Genomic DNA, 20,624 nt, shown 5'->3' with positions numbered 1-20,624 from the left:
TAGAATATTATTATCAGCTTTGTCCACAGGAACAGGTTTCGACATACACCGAACAATAGTGTATAAACCTACCTACAAGTAGCGTAAGATAAACAAAGAAAAATAGTCTTGGCCTATGTATACCACAAAGTAATGCAGATCAAAGCACCATATCATATATAAAGCTAGACTGACATGACAAAAGAGAATCATCTGATAGGCTACATTTAAAATTCGGTATATTTTATAGGATGAGGCTTGTGCTGTAGCTCATGCATGTTATTTCCTTCGGAACGTTAAACCACATGCCCTCCCCTCCTTCCACCCCGCCCTATTTCATTTGGACGTCTGTGCAGTATACCGCGTGAGATACCATCGAGGGGGCTATCATGTCTCTTTTCTTCATGGGTAATGCCAGAATGTCGTAACTGAATGAGATGTCATTTCTATCTTCAATGACTGGGTGAGATGTTATGTCTGGTATGTTTTTTTATGAAGCCAGATGCTGTAAATGGGTGAGATGTCTTCTCTAGTATGCATTGTGATGTCATAGTGATGTGACTGGATAAGATATCATGTCTTTTATCTTCATTATAAAGCCAGAATGATGTGACAGGGTGAAATTTCATGTCCGATATTTTCGGCATGAAGCCAGAATGCCCGTTTTACGAACCATTCGTTACTGGCGCCTGGCGCGTAACGTTTACGACTACATAAATCCTAACTGACACAGGTTGAGACAGCTTTATAGAACGTCATCTTTATAGTACCTTCATTCTGTGCAGTCCAATGATAAACTTGACATTTGTGAAGGTTCATTGATAGAATTATATACGAAGTGACATGCACAATTTGAAGCTGAAATAAGAATATTAAAATGGAAGAAATGTTATTCACGGATTATTACTAGTGTGTTATGATACTGTTGAAATGTCCGGCAACCATTGTGTGTGATGCTTGCATCTCTACATATTCATTTGTTTGATTGTTGCTTAACGCCGTACTCAAGAATGTTTCACTGTTATGGTTGGAGGAAACCAGTGTGTCCGGCATAAACAAGCGACTTTCGGCATGTTACTGACGAACTTTTCCACATGTGACTTAAAGATGCGCACTACGTATTATATTGATGGAAGACGGGTTGTCTTCATTAATCTAAGATTGCGTCCAGACTGAAAGAACAAGCTTTCGCCATGCAGATACCTAACAATCATCTTGACTTATTTGTTCATTTCTATAATTGGTGTTTTACGCCGTACTCATGAAAATTTCACTTACATATGTACAACTGGCACCGGGAAGAGCACTGGGGAAACCCATGATCATCCGCAAACTACTGACAGACCTTCCCACATACGGCCGGAGAGGAAACCAGCAAGAGCTGGACTTGAACTCACAGCGACAGCGTTGGTGACTTCTCGACTTAAACCACAGCTTAAACATAAGCGAGAAACGTGTTATATACATTTTACATTATATATGTATACATAGCGAGAGTTGGATTCGCGAAAAGAAGTTGAATCAACTCGTCTGGATATACACAATATGTGCTGTATCTCTGTGTGGGTATATGTTGCCTATGACCAGAAGGATAATTCATGTTTGGGTCCTGAGTAAAGTGCACGTGTATCCTAAGGCAGCCTTTGGCTCAGTATTTTGGCATTCTAACTGACCATCTGTAAGTCAGCTGAGTTTTGATCCTCTTTGCTAGTACACCGGTAACTAAAATTTATTCCATAGGCATTTAACGAAAACGTACCACGGGAATATGGAGAATGTTAGCGTATGTCGGTATATAGGCCTCCTGGTATGACGTACTCAATATCCCATTTGTCCAGTTGTCTGTCAGCTTCATGTCTTATCACACTGCGCGTACCCCACTCGGCACCCTCTTGAGATGTAGGTGTATAGGTACATGAAGCACCTCAATGCGTCATGCGGGCAGGGCGGTGAGCTAGGTGCGCGCATCCCCGCAACATTATAGCCTATATAGCCCACTCTTAACAGTAACCCTACAGGGATAGCTGCAGCACTGTGCCCACCAAACGTCAGCCGTTAACTTCACCAAAATGTCGGACTCCGGTCAACTAGTCCAGCTTCGTTTAAGTCGTTTCGATTCTAGCCAGCCATGGGGGTTCAAAATGCAGGGTGGGTCGGATCAAGGATTGCCTCTGTACATTGCACAGGTAAGGCATTAGTAGGGAACAGAATAGTTGTATAGAATGTCAGGAGCTGGTTCAAAATGTTGAAAGATATATGCGGGCCTGTACCGTAGTGTTTCTAGAAAGTTCACCAACTAAACATTGTATAGAGTAAAATATATAGATATACAGTGTCCCAATAGGCCCAATGAGAATATTTTCTCACAAATGGTATATACTACCACACATATACATCTTAGGTGAATACAGTACACGGTACACAGTATATTTATCTGATATGCTCTGTGCAAGAAGAGATGAATGTGCCTTCCTTTTTATTCAGTCTTTGTATTAGGTACTGCAAGTACGTAGGCCTATAGACAGTGTATGATGTTGCAAGAGTTCAGCAACAGTTATGTTAGAACTTGAGGGAAAAAAAGAATCGCTGTACGAAGTTGTTGCGTTCTGTTTGATTTACATGCACATAGACTATAGGCAATTCCAGGTGAACGGGCTAACTGTATATATATATATATATATATATATATATATATATATATATATATATTGGTAAAGTCAGAATACAGCTTCTGCGTCCCGAAGTTTGACTGAAAAGACAGATTTAACCCACTGCGTAGCCCGTCCACGTACATATACAGTAGCCCATCCACGTACATGTACCGTAGCCCATCCACGTACATGTACCGTAGCCCATCCACATACGTGTGCCGTAGCCCATCCACGTACGTGTACCGTAGCCCATCTACATACATGTACGTAATTCTGTCTTTAGTGAGGAAATGGTTATGTAATTGGGTAGATGATTTTCTTCAGATGAACTCAAATGATCCCACGAAACATAAATGAAACAAATAACTCATTGTATGGGTCTGTGGGTGCGTGCACAGGTAGGCCTACATGTATATATGTGTGCATGCCACTGTATATGTCATCTAAGATACGTGGATATGCGTCATGTCGGCCTTACGAGGCAGTCATAGCTTGTAAGGTAGAGACCAGCACACGGGTAAACCCTGTTAGCAGAAGTTCACAGTGGAGAAAACTTCAACTGTTGTTGACATAAAGGGAGTAGTAAAGCTGAATTGTGAAGTTCAACGGTTCCTTGTCACTGAAGGTCAGCACGACACGAAAACCTTGGCATTCTCACTTCACGTTGTAAACATGCACGTAAACTACCCAGCTCATGCATGTCTGGGTATAAGCAAAATCTAAGCCTCGCAGTAGGCCTATAGGGGATGTTCCACCAGCGACGCTCACTCGTATGGGAAAGGTAATTAACATGTGTTAAGGCGGTAGAGATTACAAACCATTATAAGTATTCTTTGGTTTCGAATATTCTCGATTTTAATCCCTAGGTGCAGATCTGTCTAAAAAAGATGCATAAGATCAGTGTCGCCTTACACCAAGGCCCACAGCGAAATTAAAAGCTAGCCCATGTTAAAAGTTAGGATAATGATTTGACGGGCAGACAGACAAACATTCGGACAGGCGTAGTATATAATGCTGTCCCAGTGATACATATTTAGGCAATCGTTTGAAATGGTATATAATATATAATATATTAGGTGTCTTCTTTGATGAGTCCAATGTAATCCGGATAAACACAAACAGTATATGCTATCTTTCTGGAAAGTTGACCTTCATTTGAAGAAACTTTGTTAGAAACACGAATCACACTAATGGTGACATTCATTGTGGCCCGTTTATCATATAAAAATTCATTCAGTTTATTTTGCGAATTTTGTAGTCAGCGATATTAGTAAGTTATTTTATATATTCTAATAGTATATAGTAATACATCGTAGAATATATGTGAACTTAATAAGGTAACATATATGTACGTGCACCCGAGCAATCCTTAATTCCTTTCATGTTCCCGCGCCGACGGAAAATCTGGCCTTGGGTACGTGAGGAACAAATTTTGGAATATATATAACTTTGGGAGGGGAAACCAAGAACCACTGTTTAAGATATTTGTAATCATATTAATAATGTTTGTAAAGCGATTTTTGCTGTTGGCATTGCCGCAATCTTACAGATTTGTGTGACAGAAGTTAAAATATCAGATACAGGTATATCTATCTGCTAGCCTATATAGTACGTCGCTGAAGATGTGTTCATCGCCAGACAACCTGCATGGCCGGCAGCTCTACGGTTTTTGCATGTGCCTATTTTGGGCTGTAACTGGAGATCAGCCACCAAGGCGTGCGCATGCTCTGACACCTGGCAGTGTTTATATCCGTTGCTGCATGCTCTCAATTTCTTGAAACGCCAATTGTCTGTTTACACAAATTAAAGTAAGCTCGTCACAGTTGCCACGAGTTTCTTGTAGTGTGTGACATACGTATATATATGTATACCTTTTCTTATAACTACACAGGTTAGATATGAGTACATGTAGCATATAATCTTGGAAAGTTTTGTTCCAATTATATGTTCCGGAGCTACCTCTCTGGCCTCACGAGAAAAGATCTGATAGCAAGCTGCGGATGGTTGTGGGTTCCCCCAAGATATGCCCGGTTTCCTCACACGTATTATAACTGTGGACGTCGTCGTATGAGTGAAATAATCTTGAGTACTGCGTAAAACACCAATCAAATAAATAAAGAAATGTCTTCCACGTTAGTGTCATGGAAACATGTGTATAAAGACGAGAACCGTTAGGTGAAACGAGTCACAAGAAGTCGACAACGACAGTGTGATACAATTGGTGTTGAATCACACATAACCGGTAAAATATTCAGCCATAGTATCATTTAATTTGGTTAGGATTTTTATTCTAACTCATGGTATGACGAAGCCGACTGCGGCCATTCAACAAACCCATAATCGTAACGAATGTTTGTAGGCTTTTCACAGAGATGTTTATTCGGGTGTTTCCTATCCGACGTTGTCGATCACCAGTTCTGCTGTTACTGAAACGCTCCATCACATCCAGTTTCACACCATAACATCAGGAAGTCGCCATGCGCGCGAGAAAAATGGTATAAAAACTCCTAGGCAGTGCAAACAACCCAGCGGCTGACTTTAATGACTGGGAATAGTAATTATAATGGTGTTCGATAAGTGCAAAAGCTATCAAGATTGAGGTAGCCCTCGTACGTTTCGATGAGGAGGCAGCAAGGACTTGGTTTTGACATAGTAACAGTGATATTTACGTAAGATAGGATTAACGAACACGTACTATTGTTTCCATTGCATGACGAAGCAACAAGTCAATGGCAACTCCATCCATTAGATAATAGAAAAGATGTGCTCCTTGTGAAGTCTTTGAAATGTAGGCCTATATAAAAGCGTGAATGCTGCTTGTGATTATCCACATAGTGAGATTCAGTAGACATTCAGGAAAGTAGCAAGAATCGTTAAGAATCGACAGTACACCATTGATGCTTTTCAAACATTGACACCGAAATTGAAAAGTGGAGAAATGCATTGCAAATCTTGGTTCCACAGGGCCGTCAGTGATGCAGGTTCGGTTTATAACATGTGACTTTATCTCACGACGAGTATAGCTGGACATACGATGTACAATACAACGTCTATTTTGCACATTCCACCACACATACATCATGTGTACTTCTGCTTTTCTGGCTTTTTGAGTATGTTACATTAATCAGTTTAACATTTTTATATTGTGACAAGTCAGACATTATGAGATAACTACCGGAGTCGGATATTCAAATCTAGCAGGACAACGGAGCCTCTCACCTTGCGTCTATCCCACAGCACTGGAAACTGTTGACTGTTTCTCTTTGTATGATGCCGTCGTATTTCGTACTTTCTTAGTTCCTTGGTAGTTTGTGTTAAAAGTAGTTTTGGGAATTGGCCTTGTGATTATTGACCCGGAACGCCCTTACTGGTTGGCTGGTATACGAATGTCTGTTTCGACGCATAGATTCTGTCCAGTTTCCTCCCACCATTCTGCTGGCCGCCGTCGCATAAGTGAAATATTGAGTAGGCTACGGCGTAAACAGAATTTATAAAAATCAACCATTTAGCTCATGCGCGTTCGTCGGTGATATTGTGGCGATAAAAATATGCTGGCAAACAATCAGTTAATTAAACAGCTTCTGTGCATGTACATGTTTTGTTTCTGCAGTCAGACAACTGACTCATTTAGCCATCTGTAGGCCCCTATATCGTATTTGTGTGAGCATAGCCTAAATAAGGACAACACCATGTGAAGAGTAGACAAGACAATCAGTCAATTAATCAATATATTTAACCTTTTTAAATAACTTGCCAATGCACATATCCCCACCCCCTCCTCCCGATGATGTCATTGATGAATCCCGAGACTCACTGCGCCACATTGACAGGTATCCCCTAAAGGCAGGGCGGAGGGAGCAGGACTGAGGCCCGGGGACGCTGTGATCAAAATCGCCGAGACGAGTGTGATGGGGTATACCCACGATGCGGCGAAAGGCGAAATGAACAGGGCTGGCAACGAGTTTCTCATTACAGTTCAAAGGTAGGTTTGCTTCATTCTTAACTCATCCACATCCTCTTTGTATGTTGTACATGTATAGGCCTTTATTTTGATTGATTTATTTATTTAGTTATTTCGTTGATGATTTACGTCATGAGAAACAATACGATAAAAAACACTTTCTACAGCATGATTTTATATTACAAGCTATAGGAGAGTACTCATCAAGTAAAGTGGCAACGTGGTATTTATTTATTTATTTGATTGGTGTTTTACACCGTACTCAAGAATATTTCACTTATACAACGGCGGCCAGCATTATGGTGGGAGGAAACCGAGCATTGCCTGGTGGGAGGAAACTGGGCATAGCCCGGTGGAAACCCACGACCATCCGCAGGTTGCTAAATGAACACAAAACTAAACGAAAATTATAATTAATCGAATTGTTGACAGAGATGCGGTAGACGTAAGGACAGCTTCGGCGAAGTTGCCTCCCCCTGGCAATGTGGAGGTCATTGAAGAAAGTACAATCCACATGAACGAGGAGGGAGCAGAATTCAGGCCGGTTGAGTCCAAGACGTTCACGGTTCTGAAGGACGAGTTAGGCCAATCTGAGGGAGACAAAGGTAGGCTTTGCTTTTAATCTGGAGAGTGTTCATCCTTGTGATATTTCTATTTTGCTTCAGTTTGCAGTTTATGACGGAGTGTACATCTATTGCAGCGTCACAAAAGAGAAAAATGCATATTATGGATTGGACCTGAAATGGAGTAGAAACGAAAGGATAACCACCGTTAGTCTTTCTTGAAATGCCAGTTGATTTTGCAAACGGGTGCTGTGGTCTGTATGAAAGCACCATGGACAATGCAGCTTTGGAATGAAGTTGTTTCTCACGCGCATGACCAAACATAAGCGGAATGATTTATCAGTTTTATTTCATTGGTGTTTTACGCCGTACTCAAGAATATTTCACTTATATCACGGCGGACAGCATTATGATAAGAGGAAGCCGGGAAGCGGAGTGAGGTCTGGAATTTAAAACTGCTTCCGACGTGAAAATATTATCTGATCATCACGTTGGCAAGTTCATAAGTTAATTGCCACAGGCCAATGGTTAAATCGTACGTACATATACCATTGATAAGTGTATAAGTGAAATACTCTCCAGCACTGCGTTAAAAACCAATGAATCAATGCACTAAATGTATTTAGTTTGCTACATACCGGTTATATTTGTGGCGTAATTGCATATGATGATATTTTTTGTGGCAGGTCCCAGACCGTCCTCGATATTTGACCGGAAGCGCCAGAATCGTACCCAATACCTAAACGCACAGGGTGTGTCCATCCAGAGAGCTTATGGACAGCCGCAGTGATTGACATGCCACCTGTTGTATGGACGTAGCTTTACGGCATCAAGCAGTGACTTTTCCCCAAAGCCATATTACAACGGGGCTGAAAACTGCACACTTGTGTTCATTTTACAAAAGAGACACAAAAGATGAGAATCCTGGATGGTGTAAAATGAAGTTTACGGGAGACAATCCATGACATTTTGAATTGATACGTTCAATTGTTAATACGTCTAAAATATTGGAGTTATTTATTTTCTTTATCGAAGAATCTCGTGCGACCTGATGGTTCCAGGACGCCATAGATGTTTGATAGCGCTGTCCCCTGAAGTTTGTCAATAGCTACAAGTTGTTAAGTTTGACACTCGCAATACCCAGCATAATATCTGCAATACAAGCCATTGCTTCACTGTTTCGCCATCATGTTACTATTATTTTGACCTAATTATAGTTTTCAGTGCTTAACAAAATTCAACATGTCTAATGTGAACAATAATATGTGATTTAAGTACCAGGCTGCGTGTATGCGGTCACGAGAAGGCCTACAATTCCTGAACTCAAGTTTAAAACCGATAAACGTTTCATGTCGTGTTAAATGGACAAGTATATACCTATGTGTACATATTAAGCTATGTACACATTTACGTGTACTTGTAGCTCACCGTTGGTAATAACGTATTTAGTATACTTGTAGCTTCTGTATTTTACATAGTGGCCAGATTCAATTAACGACACAGCAGCGATCTTAATTCAACCGTCACTTCTGATTTCATTCTCTCATTTGCCGGGTTAATAACCCTGTACAAAGTTTCAAAACTGTATTTAATTTGGTATTGAACATGCACGTTTGTACTGCACTACAAGACAAATGTGGCCTACACAGAATGCATGAGTAATTGGAAGTTATCAAAATGCTGGTTAGCTGTTCCAACATCTTGTCGGATTGAGGAGGATGTAATTACTGATTTTCGAAAGTTTTCAATTCAATTTTACATGACTTTCTGCGTTAAATGTCAAACTATGTTATGTTGTTGAAATCCCCAAGCTGAAAATATAAAATATTGAGAGAAAACACCGTTGTCATCTTTTTTCCAGTCTATACATGGAGAGTGCTGCTCTTCAGTAAGGTGGATAAGACCAATATATGTAATCAGGAAGTTTACATCAAAAGAAAGGCCATCAAAATCTGTTAAAGAAAGTAGTTTATTATTTTCTTTTTTTACAGTATTTTCCCGTCAATTACAAAGGTTTAAAATATTTGATTCTATGGTGACCTGTTGCTACCATAAACTCCCACGTGGCATATTTTTGCAGCAGCACGTTCTCTAAATGCTAAGTGTTTTACATTCCATGTGTGTATGCGTTTCGTGTACTGACTGCATGTCCATCCAGAGTTGTGAGTGAATTTGAATATTTGGCGTTTTCCAAGTTCAAACAGCGATGATGCACGCTACACTGTAATACATCAAAACAAACCACTTCATATCCATGAAGCTGTTAACCTAAAAGTACAAACTTCTAAGAAAATCAAAACCTTCTCGAATTCACTTAGAATTTGGCAACCTCATTAAACACCTTACCTTTGCTCTGTCGAGGACAGAGTATAGCTTTTAAACTGAGCAGAAAAATGGCCTAAATGATTGTTTTATATACATTTGAGTCCTAGCAGCGTGATACCGAGGGCATCATGAATTTCATCCACATCACAGACATCACATCGTCCAGTAGGATGTTTATTAATTCTGAAAAGGTGGCATATTAACAGTAAAACACCCGACATCAATCTAAAAAAACAAAACATCATATCGTCGTGGAGCTAAAACAGATGACTGATACTGAAAGAAGAAACGATCGTTATTACTCGTGTTCCATTCAACTTGCCAGAGTGACTCAAAGTAGGGCATGGCTTCAATGAACACCTCCTTGCAAGACAACGAGTATGAACCTGAAATGTCATTGAATATCAGTGCTTGATTAGCAGTCTTGTCTGTGTTCTCGTTTCCCTCTATGCTAATATGAGCCAGAATCCAAGCCAAACAAATCTGAATTGCCTGTGACTATAATGAAGTGACAGACAACAACAACTCCCAACACAACAGGGGAAACCGTTTGCTCCACCCGCAGTTTATTGTCCACGGATCCAGCTAATTAGAAACAGGAGAATTCCTTGAGACGTCATTTGGACTAACACGGAAGTTTATTGTCACAACTTGCCACTACCCTTACAATGTTCAATACATTGAATGTTTTACGACATTAAATCCCAAGCATACATACATACATACAGACATTTGAAAGCTTAAAACTAATTTAACAAAATTCTTACATTAAAATTGTTTGATGACCGTTTTCTTTTTTCTATTTTATTTAAAGTTTGGATTTAACAACTGGAACTGTTGCATTGTCCGTGCGGGCGGTTTAAAACATAGCTAGTGCTTCTGTAAACTTTCTGGTGTTATGCTCTTGTCAGTGCCCTGTCTGCACACCCCTTGGCAGCGTATTTCACGGAGCAGACTAGACAAAGAGCGCCGTAGGCACACTTACTGGCGTTGTGCTGTCGTGATTGACGGCATGGGCTTGGCAGAGTGCGCCCTCGGCACACTTCTGGTCCCCCACTTCTGGTCCCCCACACATTCTGGTACCGGTTTAGTAATTGTAACTTCATCCCCGCCTCCAGGTATCCGGGGCATTTAATCCAGTACTGTTCACACTACTAATAAGCCTACTCAAGTCCTGAAACTGGATTAAAGCCACGTCGCCAGCAGGGGCAAATAAACTGGATTAAATGCCCCCTGCTTTGCGTTCACACGAGCGACGTCAAACTGGCTCAAAGCCACTTTCAGACTTAAAGGCGCTTAACTTTGTTTGTGTGAATGGGGAGTCATATATGACCTGGACAAGATTCGTGTGCACACATACAAATACTGGTGGAACTGTTACATTATGTGTCTCTCTTCCCAATGTTTTAACTGGGGCTGTGGGCATAATTACAAAACACCAAACCAATTCAGGTTTCACTCTTAGATATATATATTATATACTATTACATAAATAGTACAATAGTTCTTGCTCTATTTAAAAATACAAACAACATTTTATTTGGATGATTTCCTGATGATAATATTATTTCATTTGTGTTGAAATCTGTTGTCCTCTTCCATTGTTCAGATTATCATGACTGTTCTTTCCACTAACTTCACATGTATGTCCCTTTTTGTCATCATGAGTGGTATTAGCACTAGCTTCACCTCTGTGTCCACTGTTGTCATCATGACCGTTGTTGGCACTAACTTCACATGTATGTCCCTTTTTGTCATCATGAGTGGTATTAGCACTAGCTTCACCTCTGTGTCCATTGTTGTCATCATGACCGTTGTTGGCACTCGTTTCACATCTGTGTCTACTGTTGTCATCATGACTGTTCTTGGCACTAGTTTCACAAGTGTGTCCATTGTTGTCATCGTGACTGTTCTTGGCACTAGTTTCACATGTGTGTCCATTGTTGTCATCTTGACTGTTCTTGGCACTAGTTTCACATGTATGTCCATTGTTGTCATCATAACTGTTCTTGGCACTAGTTTCACATGTGTGTCCACTCTTATCAAACTCCACACAGGGAGTAGCGTATGTTTCTGCTAATATGGACTTTGACCGCACCTCTTGATCCCCTCGCCTCTTGGGCCCTATGTGAGCACGCAGTCCAGATATATCCTCATCAAAACGGCAGTCTGCTGGCAGCTGATACTCCAGATCTGGAAAATACAAAGGTAAAAATCTCTCTGAATTAAATGTCATGTAGCTTGCCTCACAATGTACATGTAACCTGCCTCACAATGTACATGTAACCTGCCTCACAATATACACGTAGCCTGCCTCACAATGTACATGTAGCCTGCCTCACAATGTACACGTAGCCTGCCTCACAATGTACATGTAGCCTGCCTCACAATGTACATGTAGTCTGCCTCACAATGTACATGTTGCCTGTAGCCTGCCTTACAATGTACATGTAGCCTGCCTCACAATGTACATGTAGTCTGCCACACAATGTACATGTAGCCTGCCTCACAATATACATGTAGCCTGCCTCACCATGTACATGTAGCCTGCCTCACAATGTACATGTAGCCTGCCTCACAATGTACATGTAGCCTGTCTTACAGTGTACATGTAGTCTGCCTCACAATGTACATGTAGTCTGCCTCACAATGTACATGTAGTCTGCCTCACAACGTACATGTTGCCTGTAGCCTGCCTTACAATGTACATGTAGCCTGCCTCACAATATACATGTAGCCTGCCTCACCATGTACATGTAGCCTGCCTCACAATGTACATGTAGCCTGCCTCACAATGTACATGTAGCCTGTCTTACAGTGTACATGTAATCTGCCTCACCATGTACATTTAGCCTGCCTCACAATGTACATGTGGCCTGCCTTAAAATGTACATGTAGCCTGCCTTAAATGTACATGTACCCTGCCTTACAATGTGTCCATTTGTCATGGATGTTTCATCCTATTTTATACTTTGCAACTGGATGTTTTTCCCCTATTTCTATGTCACTGATACCTGGATGTGTCACTGTTGCTTGAATGTCAATAGGCCTGCTCTGAATTATCTCCCTTGTTACACGACAGCTACTATGAAAAAACACGAGATTGGTTATGAGGCATGAAACTACAAGAAGTGGGACCTCGTCTATTAGAGCATGCAGCATGTAGGTTACGCCACAACAATGACAAACATTTTCTAAGGAACAGGATGTTACAAAACATATCAGCCTTTAAGACTCGCAGAAATGTCGGGAGATCTTAAATGAAGTAAATGTTTCTCAGCTTAACAGTTCGCAGATCCTGTTTATTGTATTTAACAAAGGCCAGAATTTTAAAATCATCTAAGAATGGATTAAAAAATATATAATGTTTATCCTGGGCTTTCCAAATAAGTTTACAAACTTAAAATCTGTCTTAGAGCTAGGTCTTCAAATATCTTATGCCGCTTTATCTCCGAAACTTGTCATTAGCCATTCTCTGAGGTCCCACCTTAGCACAACTTACCCCCAGAAAACCCACCTTTTTAATGGGACAGTGTACTTAAGGGAGGTAATTCAGTGCAGTCCTGTATCCTTCATCAGCAGATTCCAAATAGTTACCTGAAGGATTGTATTCCACACTCTTGAGGTAAAGGCCATACGCTGGCGCAGATTTGCGATGGAGAAAATTGCACATTTTACCAGATGGCTGGTTTAATGTAGAGAGCAGGAAATCTCTGTCAATATTACCCTGGGCATACTGGAGCATGGCCCCAACCATTCTTCTCACCTGTGACAAATAAGAGGTGCAACAGAGTTACTAGTACTCCAACCACAATGAATCTGACACAGTTGACTTCGGAAAGCTTCAAAAAAAAAAAAAAAATGTTAAGTGAAGAGGCTTTCTCCTAGGACAGATTTCAACAGAAACCTTTGCTTTGAGGTTATTTTACCGATATTTTGCTCAGTATGACAATTATTCTCTGCTGAACACAAAAGGAAAATTACTCAATGAGGAATCAGGAATTCTTCAAATACAAGTACATACAAATTTATATAATAGGGGAAAAACTTCACACATGTACCTGTTCATAAAGGAATGGTTATTTTTGTAAATGTAAGCCTTGTGTTCATATGTACTGCCAGTTCTTAACACTAATGCAAGGAAACAACCATTATCATCCTGGTTCCAGCTGGCTTCTGCGTATGCCCAATATGTCTACACTCTCGGCAAAGGAGGGCGACATAGAGAGCGCAGAATGTTAAGGCTTGTTAAAACAGTGCTGGGGGTAAGCTGCTTTTTTTCTCAGAAAAAGGATGTACATACAGGTATATAGTGCAAAACGTTAAAGCCTCTTAAAACTGTGCTGGTGGCAATCGACATGTACTGGCATTTATGAACATTTCACTTGGCTGCAAATGAGGTTTTTAAGATTCAGTGAGTCAATCTGTTCAAGCACACATCACTATCTGACATTATTGAAGAGTACAAATGTACTATACATACTTACATGTGTATTACTTTCGAATATGAAAGAGCAACTTTAAGTCCAATTTACACACATTTTAAAGATGATTTTGGGAAAAAACTACATTGATTTGGATAGGCCAATTTCAGGACGTCACAAGAAGTGTAATTTTACCTTGCTACACAGAATAATGCCTTCAGAATATGCTTGAATAAACACTTGACAAACATGCGAAAAGGTTGAAGAATTACAGTACGTACCTGTTTGTAGAGGAAGGATCTGCTGGATACATGTATTTCCCACAGATCTACACCCTGACCAAGACACCCCTGGTACTGTTGAAGTATCACTTCACCCCTCTTCACCCCGACATTCACCGTTTTCACTGGATTGATGTGACTGGCTCGTAATACTCGAGGGTTTGTGTATGCACTGAAGTCGTGTGTCCCAGAGAAAATCTTGGCAGCCTCGTGGAGACGATTCACATCTAATGGATCTCTGGAAAGAGACAAGATTTTTGTAAATCAATCAATTTGTGTTATCAATTAATAAGCTTTTATTTTTATATTTCTTTGATTAGTGAAATATTCTTGAGTACCGCATAACACGCTTATTGACTGATACCCAGGAGCACTTCAAACCCATAAGCATCCACAGGTTGCTGGCAGACCTTCCCATGTACGGCCAAGAGGCTTTGAATAATGCTGATGTATACGAGTCATGAAGCTTTGTGAAGTGATTATAGATATCAGTCAAGATGCTTTGCAAAGTGCTTATGGATATCAGTTATGCTATGAAAATGGCTTATGGATATCAGTCCTGATGCTCTCCAAAGTGCTTTTGGATATCAGTCAGATAGCTCTGCAGAATGCTTATACATGTAGATATCGGTCATGAAGCTTTGCAAAGTGCTTATGTATATGAGTCTGGAAACTTTGCAAAGTGTTTATGTATATGAGTCAGGAAGATTTGCGAAGTGATCATGGATATCAGCCATGACACTTTGCAAAATGCTTACTGATGTCCACCATGAAGATCTGAAAAGTGATCATACATGTATATATCAGTCATAAAGTTTGCAAAATGCTTATGGGAATCAGTCATGATGCTTTTGCATATCATTCCTATTTATTATTTTATTCATTATTCAAAAGAATATAAAATTTCTTTTTTGGAGCTGAATGAGGTTAAATGCCGTTTCAGAGAATATTTCAAAATCCCCAGCTTTCAGGTTTTTTGGGTGGAGGTCAACATTCTTTGTACGATATCTGACCTCAGTGGCTAAAGGTCAACTGCATGAGAGGAGATCAAGGGCCATGAGAAGTCGATGAAAGTGCATGTAAATAGCTGGTCTAAATCTTAACTTACACATTTGAGCAAACAGTGATAAATACTTTGAACATTAAGAGAAACTTACACAACAACGATGCTACGATTATTCTCAAATGCTGAATGCGGGGTGGCCCAATGGATTTCCACAGGGTTCCTCAAGAGACAGAAGCGATACATGTAGTGCCTTGCCAGTGCGTGAAATCGCCCATGGAAACTAGGACGTACAAGCCGTGTCTGTAATATTCTGCAAATTCATTGGTTACATCGCATTACATGAGAGAAGCAACAAAATTGGCACAGGAAATGTCTTTGACTTAATCACACATGATGCTGGGACAATTGGTACACATGCGAAAAAAAGAAATAAGGTAAGGGTACTTCTACATGGAGAAGACATGGGAAGCCCAGTTGATGTCAAACTTGCCTTGTGACTCAAGCCTACCTAGTGTCATGCTTGTCTTGTGACTCAAGCCTACCTAGTGTCATGCTTGTCTTGTGACTCAAGCATACCTAGTGTCATGCTTGTCTTGTGACTCAAGCCTAACTTATGTCATGCTTGTATTCTGACTGAAGCCATGGCTAACATATTGCCGAGGTGGCATTAAGCCATAATCAGTCATTCATTCTTCTGACATCATGCTTATTTCCTGACTTAAGCCTACCTGACATAATGCATGTTTAGTAACTCAAACCTATCTGACATAATGCATGTTTAGTGACTCAAACCTATCTGACATAATGCATGTTCAGTGACTCAAACCTATCTGATACAATGCATGTTTATGACTCAAACCTATCTGACATAATGCATGTTTAGTAAGTCAAACCTATCTTACATAATGCATGTTCAGTGACTCAAACCTATCTGACACAATGCATGTTTAGTGACTCAAACCTATCTGATACAATGCATGTTTATGACTCAAACCTATCTGACATAATGCATGTTTAGTAAGTCAAACCTATCTTACATAATGCATGTTCAGTGACTCAAACCTATCTGACACAATGCATGTTTAGTGACTCAAACCTATCTGAAATAATGAATGTTTTGTGACTCAAACCTATCTGACATTATGCATGTTTAGTGACTCAAACCTATCTGACATAATGCATGTTTAGTGACTCAGACCTATCTGACATAATGCATGTTTACTGATTCAAACCTATCTGACATAATGCATGTTTAGTGACTCAGACCTATCTGACATAATGCATCTTTGTTTCGAGACTCAGGTCTACCTGACATAATGTTTGTTTAGCGTCTCAAGCCTACCTGACACCATGCTTGTTTCCAGACTTAAGCCAACCTGACATTATGCTTACCATAAGCCTACCTTATATCATTGTCATCTTGGAACAATCTCTGATTGACAACTGCTGTTACTAACAAGGGGCTGAACTCTGTCTTTGGTTCTCTAAAAATTAAAAAAAAAATTTCCTTAAGCAAATGGAAAGAGTCTCACAAACCAAGAAAGAAAAAAAAAAATCTTAAAAGAGCTAAAAAAATGTGAAAATAGTTCTTTTGCACTGCAGACTTACATGTACATTAATGATCATGCACATTGTCAATTATGCCACATATATTTTATGTTCCTACATTTACTTTCAAAGGGATTTTTAGCCTAAATATTTCACGCTTACCTGTGCTGAAGATCAACATGTACAGTATTGGACAGAGCATGCACCCCTGCATCAGTCCGACTGGACGTTGTTATCTTCACTTCATTTGCTGGGTTCAAATGCTGCAAAGCAGCCTGTAGAAAAAAGATAATACAATTTCAAAATTTTAAACCTAATTTTTTGTCAAATGATAATGAAATTAAATGAAGGAGATGTTTTACAAAAGAACACAATAACAGCAGGTGTATTAGAAAGTAGTGGTACTGACACAAGCAAACCGTTAAAGTAAGCGATAAATCTGATAAGATGTCAAAAAGTGCCCCCAATACATGTATCTGTAGAGGAGCTGAGAGTTGTGAAGACTCAAACAAATGGTATAGTAGAGAGAACTACATACAGAGAAGCTCTGAAAGTATTTGAAGAAAAGCAGATATAAAATTAGATGAATACAAAATAAATGAGTCAGCTGTTGATACTTATGAAATTTCATTTTCTTTCGTGATTCCCTTCATGTCAGAGCTATATCCTGCATATAGAGACCACATCTGTGCAGTACCTGAAGATCTGACACTGGAAATATTTCTTGTGGACAGTCTCTTACATTAGGCTTGTATAATACAATGAAGTGATGTTTAGCACTAATGTGCATGCTACTCAAATTTCTGTACACAGCCAATATCTTCACGCAGGGCTTTCCTCGCAGTAGAAGAGACAATATATATACACACAGAAGAGACAAGATGTACATGTAAAACAGACAAAATGTACACGTAGAAGAGACAAGATCTACATGAAGAAGAGACAAGAAGTTCAAGTACATGTAGGAGGGACAAGGTGTACATGTAAAAAAAGACAAGATCTAAAAACAGAACAGACAAAAAAGAGACGATGCAGATGGAGAAGAGACAAGACATAAAGAACAAGTCTTGAAAGTTTGGAATGTACATGTTACATAGGGTCTTAAGAATCATGCGGGGGTCAATGTTACGTGTTAAATCTTACATTAAGGGCACCCAGAATGGTAGGGATGTTCTTCAATTTACCTGACTCCACCTGCATTTGTAATCCTCTACAAATTAACAAAAAGATCAAACATTTACTGGGAGACACATGCTATAAGAATATGGCAAGAATGTTAGATCTGATTGTTTGGGAGAACAAACTAGAAACAATGGGGCTAGAGGTTCAATAAATAGTGGACAGCTTTAATTTGTAAACAACTAGAAATTGTAGCTACCGGAATTCTTAAACCTTTTTAACCACCAGTGCAATCAATATTTTTAAACATTCTGAGAGAAACATGGGCTATAATTTGCACAGTTAAACGAAGTCTGCATCTCTAGCTACACAAACAAATCATTTTACAATTGTTTTCTTTCACCATCATAAATTTCTCTGAAAAAATGCTTTAGTGGTTGAAAACGTTGAAGATTTGCAGTAGATAAAATGCTTGAAACATTAACAATTGTTGGATAAGTAAGTGTGTTGGTATTTAAAATGTCAACAGTAAAAATACATAAAAATGGCCGCTGGAATCTCAATCCACCGTCCTCGTATTTCTCATAGGCTGCAACTTTAAGTCTGTAGATTAGTCAGGCACATGAACTCGGGGTGTCTTTAACCACTACCCTGACTCTTGTTGTGTAAATATCAATCATACGAATTGGCAAATACACCTGAAGTACCAAACATGAACTTGTACGCTGTGGTACACGTAAACAGCATGTTTCCTATTCCAGATGTAGGAAGACACTTACCGATACATAGTTCCTATGTAGCTGAAGTAAAGCAAATATCGCCCCATAATGACAGTTTGTATGGTGTACATTAGAACATCAATGTTCAAATAACAGGTTTCATCTTCTGGTGGTTTCAACCCAAGACCCCATCATCTTTGTCCCTGTTTATGTTAAGTCCATCTATGTTGCATATCCTTAGCATTCGGCATTGCTAAATTCAAGTGGCATGACAATCAGGCCTTATACTTGAATGCTTCCTCAAACCATTAACAGCTAGTCCCTGCAATCAAGGATAATCAAGTTGTACATGTAAACCAGATTGTGTAATTTATAGAACTTTCTTCAAAATGTTTGATAGGCCTACCTGAACCATTAAGTAAATATGAAGCTTGCAGTTAGAACTATGTTATATACATTTTAGGTGAATGAATAAAAACAATTAACCATCAAAACTTTCACAATGTTGTAAATTGTTGAGAAAAGACATCCACCTTTAATTTAATTGAACTAGGAATATTGCAGACAGCATGATTTCAAATGCAAAATATACCTTTCAGTTTTTTATTTTAATGTAAACTACTTAAAAATATCGTAAAACTTACTGAACATTGCTGCAGATTTACTTGGTGAAGAACAATTCCTTTCAGCGAAGTTCGAAGCTTACTTACACTTTCAATCACGTCTACCCAAGTGTCAAAACCCACGTGTTTGAAATCACCGGAAATTTCTGCGCAGAGCGCTCTCAGCGGCGATTGGGCCCGCACATAAAGGGAAGCAAATGTTATGGCTTCGTACTTTGGCCTATGATGAATTGGGTAGCTTCCCCTGTATTACGACAGCCACAGAATGAGCACACATGTAGACCTATATGCATTTAAATATAATATCCTAGGGAAATTAGAAGATTGTCATTGTTATTTGTTCCATTTTATTCTTTTTCATGTTCACATTTCAAATTTCTAAAATTCAATCACCTTGTTCAAATTTTAAATGAAACTTATACTTTTTTTCTTGCATTGAGGTATAATTTTTTTTGTATTTCCAATATAGGACTAGCTACCCATGTAGTATTGAGTTTTAACAAAGGATCAAGCACCGTAATGATGTCTGACTGAAAAACGCTGCTCCAAACCCTGGTCCATTCTAACATGTATGTTTTGTTTCAAAAATGTTTTTTATTGGAAAATTAGTTGCAGAAATCGCTCAGACTATGCTAGAAACGACGCACATCACATTTTATAACTCATTAAAGGGAGCTTTAAACTTGTTGAAGGAATATCTATACAAGTTCCCTTCCCATCTCTTGGCTACATTTGGAGCTGCACCGTGCAATGTCATTAAACATGTGTGGAAACATCAAAACCTCTGTACAGAAATTGCCAACAACGCCATTAAATATTACTGTTAAGGAGCCGCATGAAGGATTACAGGAAACTGTGGCAATGCCATCAGTACTTCAGATAGGTGAACACATGGAAACCCTTGCAGGACAACAGGAAACTGTAGCAATGCCATCAGTACTTCAGATAGGTGAACACATGGAAACCCTTGCAGGACAACAGGAAACTGCAGCAATGCCATCAGTACTTCAGATAGGTGAACACATGGAAACCCTTGCAGGACAACAGGAAACTATAGCAATGTCATCAGTACTTCAGATAGGTGAACACATGGAAACCCCTGCAGGAAAACAGGAAACTGTGGCAATATAATCAGGCCAATACTGATGGGTGAACACATGGAAACCTTTAGAAATAGCAGGAAATATTGGAAACATCATTAATCATGGGTGGACATTTCAAAACCTACAGGCAACTCTGCATCTCATTAGAGACCTTTAGTTAAAAGTTAAGTTCACCTTTTAACTTCAAACTAGAATAAGTAAACAAATTCTACTTTGAAGTTACAAGATGAAGTTGTATTTGAAGGTCTCTATTAACCACTGGCGCACACATCTATATCTGCCGTACATCAATTCATTCCATTGTTGCTTTATATTTATGTAT

General features: G+C 39.4%; 2 protein-coding genes across 3 annotated transcripts; one reads left to right on the top strand and one right to left on the bottom strand.

The window, feature by feature from the left end:
- Positions 1 to 1,967: 1,967 nt before the first annotated feature.
- Positions 1,968 to 8,994, top strand: LOC135475451 (PDZ and LIM domain protein Zasp-like). Of its 2 annotated transcripts, none has more exons than XM_064755355.1 (4): positions 1,968 to 2,165; positions 6,461 to 6,612; positions 7,024 to 7,196; positions 7,841 to 8,994. In XM_064755355.1, exons 1-4 carry the CDS (start codon positions 2,049 to 2,051, stop codon positions 7,942 to 7,944), a joined length of 546 nt encoding a protein of 181 aa, XP_064611425.1. In that variant the 5' UTR covers positions 1,968 to 2,048; the 3' UTR covers positions 7,945 to 8,994. The 2 variants fall into 2 exon arrangements, with proteins under 2 accessions (XP_064611425.1, XP_064611426.1); XM_064755356.1 differs by lacking the exon at positions 1,968 to 2,165 and adding an exon at positions 3,284 to 3,411.
- A 1,275-nt stretch (positions 8,995 to 10,269) lies between these two features.
- Positions 10,270 to 19,336, bottom strand: LOC135475512 (tRNA pseudouridine synthase-like 1). Its single transcript, XM_064755440.1, has 10 exons — positions 19,221 to 19,336; positions 18,637 to 18,898; positions 17,882 to 17,948; positions 16,901 to 17,013; positions 16,594 to 16,674; positions 15,342 to 15,500; positions 14,185 to 14,422; positions 13,077 to 13,245; positions 11,265 to 11,672; positions 10,270 to 11,168 (listed from the first exon to the last, which is right to left on the bottom strand). Exons 2-10 carry the CDS (start codon positions 18,705 to 18,707, stop codon positions 11,044 to 11,046), a joined length of 1,431 nt encoding a protein of 476 aa, XP_064611510.1. The 5' UTR covers positions 18,708 to 18,898; positions 19,221 to 19,336; the 3' UTR covers positions 10,270 to 11,043.
- Between the last annotated feature and the right edge of the window lie 1,288 nt (positions 19,337 to 20,624).

The sequence above is a fragment of the Liolophura sinensis genome, chromosome 9 (genome assembly GCF_032854445.1).
Source record: "Liolophura sinensis isolate JHLJ2023 chromosome 9, CUHK_Ljap_v2, whole genome shotgun sequence".
Taxonomy (NCBI): Eukaryota; Metazoa; Mollusca; class Polyplacophora; order Chitonida; family Chitonidae; genus Liolophura; species Liolophura sinensis.
The sequence above is the reverse complement of the archived record's forward strand: the minus strand, read 5'-3'. Positions and strand labels throughout refer to the sequence as shown.